The 13,667-nt window shown below is 36.0% G+C and overlaps 1 protein-coding gene across 1 annotated transcript in view; it reads right to left on the reverse strand.

The window, feature by feature from the left end:
- Positions 1–13,035, reverse strand: part of pof1b (POF1B actin binding protein) — a gene marked incomplete at its 5' end in the record, with an annotated part of 29,281 nt that extends 16,246 nt beyond the window's left edge. Inside the window, 2 exons of the mRNA XM_051878891.1 lie at positions 9,413–9,481; positions 12,451–13,035. Coding sequence (XP_051734851.1) covers positions 9,413–9,481; positions 12,451–13,035 — 654 coding nt within the window. The remainder of the gene's footprint in view (positions 1–9,412; positions 9,482–12,450) is intronic.
- Positions 13,036–13,667: the final 632 nt, after the last annotated feature.

The raw sequence follows: 13,667 nt of genomic DNA on the forward strand, positions 1-13,667 counted from the left end.
ACGACACAGAATGCAAGGCACAGAGCAACAGTTTTGTCAGTTCTCCGGTAACTTCCAGAACTCAAGGTGTGTCGGAGTGGTCGGGCCAGATTCCACTGATCTGTGAAAGAGAATCACAAAAGGATTCACTCAGGGTCTGGTTTCATCCAGAATTATAACTAAACACTACATAAATCTTTAGGTTTAAATTTTAATCATCTTGACATAACTATAAGTCATTTACCAAGATGACTGATTTAATTTCTCTAATCATGATTCTGGTCCTCATCATTCATTGGTTTTCTACTTTAAGAGAAAATTATCTTAAATTTAACTAAAAATGTTAGGAGTGAATGGGTGAATCTTACCAAAAACACACCCAGGTCAGACTTCACCTCAAGATTAAAAGACACAAAATAAGAAATTATATAAAATAAGAAAATATATTAATTATAAATAAATCACATTTTTAGGGGCATAAAAGGAAAAAGCATGTATCTAAAGCATGATCTAGTACCATAACTGTTTGTATAAAAAGTTAAGAGTTTTATATTGTAAAGCTGACCATGCTAAAGACTCCTAAAGTATACAGTGATGTGTGCGTGATTCTGCACCACACAAAACATAACACCGCATGATAGACAGAGTCCAGTTTCCTTAATAATTACAAAGCCGCATGCATATAAACAAGGTCACCATAATGAATTATAGATTAAAAAAAGTACTCTCCACTAGTTTCTTTCTAGCCTTAGAGAGAGAGCAATTTTTTAAGCGATAAAGGATCCCCAATTTTGATTTAAGCTTCTTCAATAAATTATCAATGTGGACGTTAAAAGCTAGTTTTCCATCCAACCATATGCCTAAATATCTATAAGAGCTAACTTTTTCAATGTGTGTGCCATCTAAAGTTGAAATTACTATATCTGTTTCCTTAGAATGAGTGTAAAAATCATATATTTTGTCTTTTTTAAATTTAAAACTAATTTTAATTGTAACAATGAATGTTGTATTACATTAAACACATTTTGTAAGTTCGTAGAGCTTTATTTAAAGAAGATGCTGCTGCATAAATAATTGTATCATCAGCATACAGATGTATATTAGCGGAATCCACTCCTAAGCCTAAATAATTAGAATCCCATTAGAGTCTCAATAATTCTAAAAAAAAAAAAAAAAAAAAAAAGCAAAAACATCCTTTGGATGAGACGTTAAACCGTGGTCGTTAAAAATCCTTCGAAAAGAGTAGGGTTGTAACCCCGACATCCTGGCCAAATTTGCCCATTGGCCTCTGTCAATCATGGCCTTCTAATCATCCCCATATACTGACTGGCTTCATCACTCTGTCTCTTCTCAACCAATAAGCTGGTGTGTGGTGGGTGTTCTGGTGCAATATGGCTGCCGTCACATCATCCAGGTGGATGCTGCACATTGGTGGTGGTTGAGGAGATTCCCCCTTCCACATGTAAAGTGCTTTGAGTACCTAGAAAAGTGCTATATAAATGTAACAAATTATTATTATTATTATTATTATTATTATTATTAAAAACATAAAATAAAATAATAATAATAATTTTATTTTTATTCAATTATTTTACTATTTTTGGCTATTGGCATAACACTAGATGACCCGGAGGGCAAAAAAAATAAAAAATAAAATAAATAAATAAATAAAACTGTACCAAGCTCTACCAGAAGAGCAACTGGAGTAAGTATCCTACAAATGTCTCTGCTCTGTCCCATGCATTCAGAAAAAATTGCATGTTTAGCAATGCAGCAAAAGTACTATAAAAATAGATACTCATTTAGGTGTTTGCAGCGTCAGCATCTGTTTTGAGAGCACTTACAAAAAGACAAGTGTTTTTGACAGCGGGTGTGTCAGGCCTTGAGAACATTCCACACATTCTGTGGCAAAAAGACCAGCAGTGACGGAGTTAATTGGGTGTGTGGACTCACAACTGAGACCGCTGTGCCGAAACCGGTTTGAAGCTGCTACAACAAAGAGCCGAGCTTGTTAACAGTTGCGCATATTACTAAACTTGTGATTTTTACAGGATTAGCTGTGCATGAGTGAATGCAGCGTTGCGTGAATTAAAGATTGCGTCTGGGTGTGTTCTTACAGGATTAGGAAGATAAGAAATCATCAATGATTGAAACGTACTTTGGACATTAGTTACTTTTACCATCTGACAAGTTGCAGCAGGTTCTGCACACGGCAAGCAAGGACACATAATAGAGTTTAGTGCTTCTAGTTTCACTCAGACTAGAGGTAGTATCACTAGAAGTCCAATAAACTCCCACTTATGCATAATGAGTAAGAGTGTGTATTAAAAAAAAAAAATAAAAAAAAACTTTATATATGGGTTGTCAAGAGTCAATGCACAAAAGATTTCTGGGAGTAATTCCAGATCACCTGAACTCCCTTCTAGTTCTTATATGCAAATTTCATTCAGTTGTAATATCGTAACCTCTATTCCCACAGCAGGATTGAGTAACTCTGCACTGGAAATGTGGAAAAATTCTTAGCCTTTAAATAAACTGTAGGGGTCAGTTTGAATCCATAATCACTAAGGCTGTCATTTGATTAGTAATTTTAATCAAATTAATTATATGATATGTAGAGTCCAAGGCCATTCACACAGACATGTTGTTGTGTTCTTGTTTTTCACATGTTCCAGAAATGTACATACGGTTGAGAGGGCAAAATGATTTACTTTATCACCTATTAATTACCCAAAAACAGGAACTAGCTTAAAGTGTCCCTTTACTTTGATGTGAATATAAACAAACATGTATATCTTATCTAACCTTTTGATAAGCGAGTTCCCAAGAATTATGAGAAGACACTACTAATCATTACTACTACTGTGGGATGTCCTTTCTGCCTTTTGCTTTTCACAATACCTTACTGTGTGCAAAAATAGGTCAATGTGTGAGCCAAAAGCTTCTCTGTTCCAGTGTAAAAACAGCAGGTCATTGCTCTGGTCTACAGTGAAAGGAAGGAGGAGCTCGGTTTTCAAACTAAAGTTGTATCTGACCACAGGAAGTTAGTGAAAAGAGATACAGAGTAAATGAGAGATTCAACATAGAGGGACTGCAGTTTTGTTTTGTTTTGTTTTACCATTATAAAACATCATAAAAAGATCAGTTCTCTTTGGCTATTGTAAATAATATCATTCCAAACTAATCATTAGGTGATGATTGTTCTAAACGAAAATAAACTGAAACACTTTACAAAGAATCTTTCCATAAGAATATTTCAATATAATTTTTCTGTTTATAATCACATGATCCTGAGTCCTTCTGGTTCATTTTAAAAGCCAATTTATTTAAGGTCTTTCCTAGGATTTAAAAAGCCCAATTCAAATGCTCCCATGCACCCAAGAACTATGGAAATATTAACTGTATTTTTTTTTTATTTTACATATTGTAATCCCTCAGCAATTTGACAAAGAAACAAGGTTTTTGCATTCAGATTTTGCTCTAAGTTATTGTTTTGCAAGAGTCAAGCCTAAATCATGATCTTTTCAGAGTCAGCTGTCAAACAGTCAAATAATAGGAAAAAGTCAAACAGTCAAGAAATGAGTTGAAGAGTTTAATTCAAGTTAAGTCTTACCAATAATGTATAAAATCATAATTACAAGCCATTTCTAAATTTGCTTTTATTAAAGAAAATATGTATAAGCCAAAATGAATTTTAAATATAATTATTAAAAACTTGAAACTTATGTAAAACAATTCCTTTGGGAAAAACTATGGCAGAGAATTAATATATAAAAGTGAAATATTAAATAATAGTCAACAAAATAGCAAGCTTAACCCGCTACTGTCACAATTCCTCTGTGTCTATGTTCAAGGCCTCTTATTTTGTTATTCTGTTGCCTTGATGTTTCTGGTTTCATTTTCTGTGTAGTTCCTGTTTCCTTTGTTTCCATTGCCATCTTGTTTCCATAGTTACTCATCACACACACACCTGTTCCTCATTAGTCTCTTGAATTCCTGTATATATAACTATATATATATTAGGGGTGGGACAGTTCGCTATAAAAAAATCGAACCGCGGTTCATCCCAAATCTGACAACACATGGTTTGTTGAAAACAACGTGCAAAACAGACAAACGGATATGGCTAATGTATGTTTCAGTCGATGAATATGCATTCTAGTTTCCCAATACGTTACAACAGCGATGATCAAAAGAACATGGACAAAACAGTCACTGTAAACAAATCTTCAATGACGTGCCGAAAGCTCTATGACCAGTCATTTACGCCGCCATCACCGGGTGTTGATAGCGCGCCAGCACAGGTGAGACCTGAACATCTCACATTGTTATCTGTGTTTAAACTAAACTCATTTAAACTTTGCCAATTTAAACATTCATCCGTAAGACGCGAAAGAGAACTCGCACGCGCTGTGAGGAGATTTGTGTGTGTGTGTGTGTGTGTGTAGTCATCCGAAGTGCGTACATGGAGAGCCGTTCACAGCGCTTAAATACTCTCGCGCAAATTCTCTTTTAAGTCTTGCACCTAAACGGACAAATTCACACAAAAATTATGTCAACGTGCCCATCTTAGCGAGTATCCTAACAAACATAGTAGGTTGTGTCTTAGGAGAAAAACAAGACAGACAACGCATGTGTATCAGTATCAGTGTACTGGATCTTTGAATTATGTCTTAAAGGGACAGCAGTCTAATATTCCTGCTCCGTGTGTTTTAATGTTAATCGAACGACAAAGCACGAAGAAATCATTCTTGACTGAATAGCTTTTGTAACTTTAATAATGTTTCATCTTTATTTAACTATTCAAAGAAGTTTATATGCAGTGTTATTTTATATATGATGACTTTATTCAATTTCTGTACCTGAAAGCTGTTAGATACCTGAAAATCCTGTAAAGCATTATTTATTTTATTTGTATCTTAGCTCTCATGTATTTATTTGTGCTATTTCTTGTAGTTAGATTTTTTGTTTTTATTTTATTTATCTTTATTTGACAATTTTCCTATTTTTTACTGAACATAGCACATACCGAATTGTACCGAAACCGTGACACTAAAACCGTGATACAAACCAAACCGTGAGAAATCTGAACCGTCCCACCCCTAATATATATATATATATATAAATATATACCACCATGTTTCAGTCAGTGTTTGTCAGTCATTGTCTTTATAATGTATTGTTCTGAATACAAGTAGTTTTCTTAGAAATTCATCTGAAAAACGGGTTCGTCTTATATTCAGGTTCTAGAATTTGACATGTCAATAATACAATAGGTGGTGCCAAATACGCGTAAAACGAGTGTGCTAAAAAATATGGTGTGTCAGAGTGTAATGTTAGATGATTGTGAGCACAAAAAGACAGTCTTAAAACACAAAAAGTGTGCATTTTTAAATGCGTTGGTACATTTTACCAGTATTTACCATACATTCAATACAAAAATAAAAAACATGCAATATGACAAATATTTTTAAATAAAAGCATTTTCTTTATAAAATACAAGATTTGGTCTTCAAAAAGCCTTTTCCCAAAAGGTACATCTTGAAAAAGGGGGGGGGGGGGGGGGGGGGTCGTCCGGGTCAATCAGGGTCATCTTATATTCGGAACAATACGGTTCTTGTTGTAAAGCTGTTGCGTCTCCTGTGACTTCACTGTTTGGATTATTACTATTGGCTTCTTGTTTTGGATTATTCTTGTATTTGTATGTTCATGGAATAAAGACTAAAAAATCCTCACCTTTCCTCATCCTTGCTACACCCGTGACAACTACTACAAATAGCATGAACTGTTTGCTGACATCATTCAGTGGATTCGATAGGACTTTTGTCAGCTAAACGCATATTTTATACAGTATTTGTAATTACACGCACCATCCTGACAAACAAGTTTATTATATCTAAGGCTCGTTAATTTAAGGTTTACACATGGACCATGGTTGTCTCTGATAACATAAATGTTTTTTCTTCTTGCACACGTTTAATACTTTCCTGATAAATGTTTCCACTCATCAGCTCAAATCCCATTTTCTGAGCAATTAATAAATCTTACTGAAATGCACACAAATATTGGATTATTAATTTTTATGTTGCAATATTCAGTACTCTAAATATTCAATATAACTGAAACAAAGTCTGACCTCAGCAATTATGCATGGCCTAATGACAAATTTCTATATTACACCACGCCTGCTGCTGACCAACGTGTCCACATTGTATTAGTCACTTTAATTTTTGATATTCAACACAAAAGAACCACAGCACAAAGTTACAGTATGCATTACATTTTGTTCGCATAAGACTAAAGCCCATTTTTGTTCTAAAGCCCATTTTTGTATACATCACTGTGCATGCATCAGTTCAATGACATCATGTAAAACTCCTAACCAATCTTCAGTGCTATCTCACATTACAACCCTACAATTTCAGACTACCTAAGTGTGTTCTGTGTTGAGTACAGTATGCCTAATCACAACTAAATCCACCCTTTGTGTACGAAACTTGAAGCTGATGATGTGCTCACAACTCCTGTCCCAGCATGTTTGCAAGCACAACCCTATGACAACTCTCTTTAAATCATTGAGTGTAATGCTTTTCAAAGACTGACTTTTTGAAAGACTGATGATGCTCAACCTTATATGGCACTAGACCTGCAGGGTTAAGACCAAGACCAAGGGTTAAAACCAGAATGAACTGGCAGTGCCCATTTAGACAGTCTTAAAAACAAAACTGCTAGAAACCTGAACGGATAACAACTTACAAGTTTTTTTCTTCTGGGGCCGTATTCGCAAAACATTTTATCTTACCACTAAGAGTTCTTCTAAACAGTAGTAAAAGTTCTTAGCTAAAACTTTCCTCTTAATACCTATTCACAAAGCTGCTGAGACAAACTTTTACTAAGGAATAGAAAGAAGTCTTAAGATAAGAGAAAGGGCGGGGTTGACCTCGTTGCTATGGATGATGTCAACACGCTTACTAACTATGCCCACAGTGATTGGCTGATAGGGGTCTCTGTCAGTGATTTAATCATAGAAATATTGTGGAATGAAGTATCATTTTGCCACATTCAAATAAAGATTTTACACCACCCCAACTCATCACTCTCAGCTGGTTCCTATTCCAAGGATATGGGGGTGTACTCTGGGTTTGGGTTAAATTCCGAGCTCGGAGCCTCCCCTCGGACAGCGTGCCAAATATGCTTATTTTACTCGTTTACTCTATTTGATCATTTGTAAGTGTGAACTCGTGAAAACAACAGCCACAGGTAATCGGACATTATTTTCTTATTTATTTATTTTTCAAAGATAGGACAGTGAGTAGGCAGGAAGCGAAGTGGAAGAGAGAAACATTGACTGCAATGTTATATTGCCAATTTAAACATTTAAAACATTTTGCCTGTACATAAATTAACCTTTATGTTATGTCATCTCAGATTAAAATCTACAAATCGTAATATTTATTGCATTTATGAAGAAAAGGCTCAGCACACCGAGAGTTGAAAAATGTTCATCACTGTCACATTTTACCCAACCGTCCAATCACAACGGAGGAGAAGGAGGGACAAATACCACAACAATAAACTGCCACATCCTGCTTATACAATGGCAACAGTCAACAACAACAAGCACAACAACAGAACTAAATCATTTAAAAACAAGAGCCAGAGCAAATACTTAACATTGTATCGACATTTTATATATAGAAACAAACTATCTGAGAAATCAGATACTAGTTACACTGGTCTCAACTGAAAAAAACGCTGCCCTGTGCTGCCTAAAGCGTAGACAGCAAGGCATTTTCAGAAGACCATACGGTGTTTTCAGCTGGCAAAAAAAAGCTTTGGTGGACACACGGCCTAACTGATTAATTCAATACAAAAAAATAAAAAGTAAAAATACCTTATTTTTCAGTGTTACAGGAAAGTAGAGTAGATGGTATATCTATTCAAATTTCAAGATTATTATTATTTATTTGTGTTTTTTTTTTTATTTATTAAAAAAAGAAGCTTTAGAGAGTGACATCACATGTTGCCCATATTCCATATTAGGCTTGTTTGACTTCATGCAGCACTGCGCAGACCAAACGCGGCTGACTTGAAGCAATGCATGCCGGTTAGAAATGTTGTCTGACTTGAGACAGCGCCAACACCACGTCACTGTGACGTTTGGCATCAAAGTACCACGAAAACAATACAAAAGCAGTCGGCCGAGTCAGTCGGCGCAGCTTCTCAAGAGCGGCTGCACGAGCTCTGATACAGCTGTTTCACGACTGGCCGGATTCACCGCATGACAACAATCACGTGTGTTTCGTGTTTATTCAGACACCTTCAGTTCACTAATGCTCACAAATCGGCATTATTATAACAGTAAAAGCTCTTTTCACTGCAATGATATATTGTGTCATGTTTATCAAAATAAAACTGATAAAAAATGTAGACCCCACTTGATTGGTATTTGAATAGTATGGCTTATGTTGAACTTTATTCTTGTACAAACAGACGCTGTATTAAGTAGTGTAAAGTACTGAATGAAAATGTCTCTGAAACATCTGTGTATTTGACAAATATTGCATGTATTTCACTTCATCTGTGATAAAGTAAGCAAACACAGCACGAGCGTCACTATGGGAAGCAGAAACAAAGTGTCCGACTTCCGTTTTCAGCTCCTCCCCAACTGTAAGCGGTTACATCCAGCCGCAGCTGATGTCACATCTAAATGTTTGCATAATTTGACAAAATTGCAACTTGAATGTATATGACAATTCACTGAACTTCAACTGACACTGTTGTTTTCTTGATGCACTAATTTTTCTTTTTTGGAAGGGGGGGGGGGATTATTAGTGTGTCATGTAAAAATAATATTTTGTCACATAAAGCAAAGTGCTTGTTTGGTAGTACACATTTAAGCTCTTCCAATATACACCTGTCATCTTCTTATCACCTGCAGGCTGGCTGACAGCAACAGTTGCGATAAAGGGCAACTCCCTCTAACACTTTCCTTGCAAAATTATGACTATTGTCGAGCCCAATCAAAATAGGCGTTAACACACTGTCTCCTCTGGGAATTACCGAGTCCATTCTTTCTGGGAGACACACCCTAAACCCTGCAGGTACTGCACTTGTGTTCAAATGCATAAATTGTTGTCATATTAGCATGTGCGTGCAACTACACACAGACTAAAGCCTGGCTTACATTAAAGCTTGTTCTCCTGGCTCATCTCACAAGCCGGAGGCATGAACAAACCTAGAGGAAAGTGTGTGTAATACAGTACCTATTGCTCGTGTATTGCGTGTAAAGGCATGAAAGTCAAGAGGTCAAGGGTAACTTTGGGTGTGTGTGTTTGTGTGCTAACCATATGATTGCATAAAAACAGTACTCAGCCTTAAATGTTAGTGAATATGTGCCTGTTTGCATAAACAGTATGTGTTATTTTATTACCTCAGATGGTTCAGGGCTCTTGACTGGACTGGATAACTGGCTGCAGACAGACGTTTGTCCATTTATGTTCTGAATATAGAAAAAGAAAACATGAATGAGTCTTGTTGAACATGTTTTGTCTTGTGCTGAAAAGTCCAAGAAATATTAATTGCACTGTACACAACTTTTTTTCTGTATGCTTAAAAGATTTCATGTGTTTTTGGTGTGTCTTTATTAAAATTAGATCTAAAAATCTAAAAGGTACAAGGGGAAAAGGCTATTTGCAAATACCACTCAAAACAATATAGTTACTGAGGAACAGCCTAGCCTATGTGCCTATTGTCAACTAACCCCTAGTTTCCCCTATTCACGTGAACGCATTAATATTTGAATGTTCATGTATTGACATGCATTGACCCGTTTAACAGGTTTGCTAATTACATGCAAGTTTTTATAATGTGGGTTTAAATTTACACTTTACATTACAGTGTTCATATTACTCTGTATTTACTTGAGTGATTCCAATTACCTAAAAATACTTGTATAATTATTGTGGAGCTGCTTGTTATTAGGAGTCCAAGCACCAAAAGTGCAAAAGTGTTTGTTCTGATTTTTGTTCTTTTTTTTTCTGCCCTAAAACAGTTTGAGCTAGAACTGTTTAAACCACGTAGAACCTACACCTTGGTTGGATAGGCTCAAATCCTCCCTTTAGGTCACACTATAATAATCAAATTTACATTTACAACTTCTGAACGACAGAATTCTTTGAGACTATACTGGTTTAAAGTAGATTTAAAATTTTTCATTTTAAATTTTCTAAAAAACCTACTTTGTTAAAGTTGTCCTAGACCATTGGTTCGATTGTCACACAAATTTATTGTGTATCATCTAAAGACTATCATAACAATACGTTTTCAAAATAATTTTAATGTGTCAAGCCAATGACATTTTTTGGGAAGTGTGACTTAATGATGGTGACGTTGAAGTCATGTGTAAGAAACATAAATTTTTGTTGGTCACAGAGCTTATTTTCTGCAATAATCCAAAAGCTAACGGAAGAATCTTAATGGGTTTTTGTCGAGGGAACCAGGGTTATGCTGACTTAAAAAAAAAAAACGTCATTGCTGCAGCACTCTATAAAAAATAAAATGAATAAAAATCGATGCTTTCACTTCCTTTAATCCCTCCCTATTCTAGCTTATGCTACTCTAAGCAATGTCTGAAACTTGTATTGTGAGCACTTCTCATGTCTATTTGCCTCTTCACGATGATTCGCTTGTTGTATTCCTCACTTGTAAGTCGCTTTGGATAAAAGCGTCTGCAAAATGAATAAATGTAAATGTGTAAATGTCTATATTCCGCTGTTGTTTTGACTTTTTGAAAACAACTGCTTTAAAATAATGTTACAAACGTTTGGCAACACTGACATTAGATACAACGATTGCTAATCAGATAAGGTAAAACAGTAGGATCTATTATAACTGTAAACTGAAATGTGATGCTATGCAAACAAAATACGTATTTTTAAAAAGCCATGTCAATGTTGATTCGTGTTTTATTAAAGGTGGGGTAAGCGATATTTCAAAAACGCTGTAGGACATTTGAAATCAACCCAAACAAACCCACCCCTCTTTTCAAAACTCACCTTTCAATCCTAACCACCCTGCTCCGAGTCGGTCTCGAACCCCTATCGCTGCTGGCAGGCGAAGTGAGTGCACTAACAATGACGCTAAACACCGCATTCTTTAGCGGCCATCAGTGTGCAGTGGTTTACCTGCACAACTCTCACTAGCTGGCCACTGTTACACACGCAATGTGAGAGTGAATGTCTGTTTATCACAGCTGATGTGCAACAACATAATGCTTCACGAAAAATAAAGCGCAGATGATGAACAAACGACAAGGAAGCACAAAAAATGAATGTACAGTGCACAAGTGTAAATACAAACAAGAGTTTGTTGTTAGTCACCAACAGCACAGCAGCTCCAGACAATCAATGACACTCAAACCCAGTGTTACTCACATGTGGAGCGGAATCAAAGCTGCCTCTGCATCTGTTTTTAGGCCTTCCTGCTTAGCTCTCTCCAGTGCTGGAAAGCTTTTCTAATGTTAATGCGGGTCCTAAAGTGCTTGCCCTGTCATAAACATTCATTCCAGTGATATTGTTTTGAGCTCTTTTGTATGTATATATTGTGTCTCATCTCTCTTTCTGCAGTCTTTCTTCAAATCTCCCTCTTGCTCGTTCTCTTTCCTTGACCATCATATGCCTCCTAATGCTGATTGGCTACATGTTTGTTGTTGGTGTCAGTCCGACTAACTTCCAAACAATGTTTATATCTGAGTAAAAGCCTAGATTAAATCTGTTCATCATAAAAAGCAATCAAATCTCTTTAGAAAATTTGGACTAAACCACTCAAATCATATGGATTAGTTTTCCAATCTCTTTATGAACTTTTTGAAGCTCTCAGATTTCATCGAAAATATTTGCATTTGCGTTCCAAAGATGAACTAAAGTCTAACGGGTTTGGAAGGTGAGTAATCAGTAATCAGAATTTTTGGGTGAACTAACCCTTTAAAATATCATAGGTCAAATCAGCATTCACATTTCATCAGATAATAACCTGAAGGCCGGATTATTATGAAATAACATAATATAACATAATTAACATATACATACTACATGGTATGTAGAGGCTGTGTACCAAATATGTACTGAGAATAGTAGCTATAATTAGCTAATTAGAAAAAAATTCATAAAACTCCGAATTACATAAAACTTGGTACTTTAGTACATTCATGTCAAATTTCAATTCTGATCTTAGGGGGCCCTAAAACTTTTGAACTAATACTATGTACTAACATAAACTCCAATACAGCTGTATCGACACGACAGCATCAGCAGCATGTTTTGGCAATTTTCTCCACTTATCCAAACTACCTGGATCTCTATAAATAGTTACATTGTAAATATCGTATAGTAATAATTGATAAGTAACCATTAACCATTTAGATACTACTGTAAAGCGAAATAAAAGTTAGAAGTAAAAATTAACACTTACTACTTGTCTGTAGACGTCGGTCTCGTCGACGCTGCTAACGCTGATGGGCTGAACGTTCTGTAAGTACACTTGTTGCATGACGCGCGGCGCCTGACTCAGGTACACGTATGACTCCGCGGGCCGCTGCTGCACGGGCACCAGGTAACGCGCGCCCCCGTACATCACGTTCCCCTCCATTTGGCTGTTAATGTACTGGACCGGCTGCAGCTGAGTTGCACCGAGGTTTACCGTTCGGTAAGTCGTCGAACCTTCGCTTATCCCGACAGGACTGGATGGCTGCAGCTGAGCTTCAGCGAGGTTTACCGTTCGGTAAGTCGTCGAACTATCGCTTATCCCGACAGGAGTGGATGTCAAGACAGTCCGTGTGCTCGGTTCCTCGACGGTCACTCTTTTAAGTGTTGTCACGCTTTGGGAGTATGGTAGAGTCATTTCTGCAGTTGTGTAAGTCCAGAAAATTAAAAAAGAAATATCATTGATATGAAAAAAAAATGGTTGTGGGAAGTTTGCGAAGCCTTTATGCGCGCCGCTGACCGACTCCTGAAGTCTTTCCAGTAATGTTGTATAAATGAGAAGAGGCGTGTTTCCTCAATCACTCCTCCCTCAGCTCAAATATCTGAAAGGAGCCACAGGGAGGAGGTGACGAATAGCTTTTGTTTTCCACCTGTATAATGTGGAAAAGTATTGGCACATTTATTGATGTTAATATACGAAGATGTAACCAAATTTTAAAGACATTATTTTAGGACAATAATGTTACTCAGACAATTCTTGCCGTGTTATAAATGTATCTTTATCCGCATAAGTTCACCAACAAATGTTCTTTTTTTTGAAAGATTTTAAAAAGCAACCATTTAATTTTAATAAGCAATTAGAGCTTCAATTTGCATTCTTTGTCCTGTATACTGTAATTAATGTATAAATTAATTTCTTACCCTCATGTTCAATTTTCTTTCTCTTCTTTTCCTATCTTTCTTATCTTTTTCTGTCATTAGCAAATTAACTTATTTTTCCTCTGTATTCTGTGGAAAATGGGTGTATTGTTGGTCAATTTCGTGTATTGTACACAAAAAAAAAAAAAAAAAAAAAAAAAAAAAAAGTGTATTAAGAGCATGTACAGTAAACTATTTTATTTTATTTTTTTTTACATTAATAATAAATGATGATAAATAAAAAAAAATTGTGGCTGTCCGTCTGCCTCCGCAAGTTTTTGGAATAGG

This window comes from Ctenopharyngodon idella, chromosome 21 (assembly GCF_019924925.1).
Source record: "Ctenopharyngodon idella isolate HZGC_01 chromosome 21, HZGC01, whole genome shotgun sequence".
NCBI lineage: Eukaryota > Metazoa > Chordata > Actinopteri > Cypriniformes > Xenocyprididae > Ctenopharyngodon > Ctenopharyngodon idella.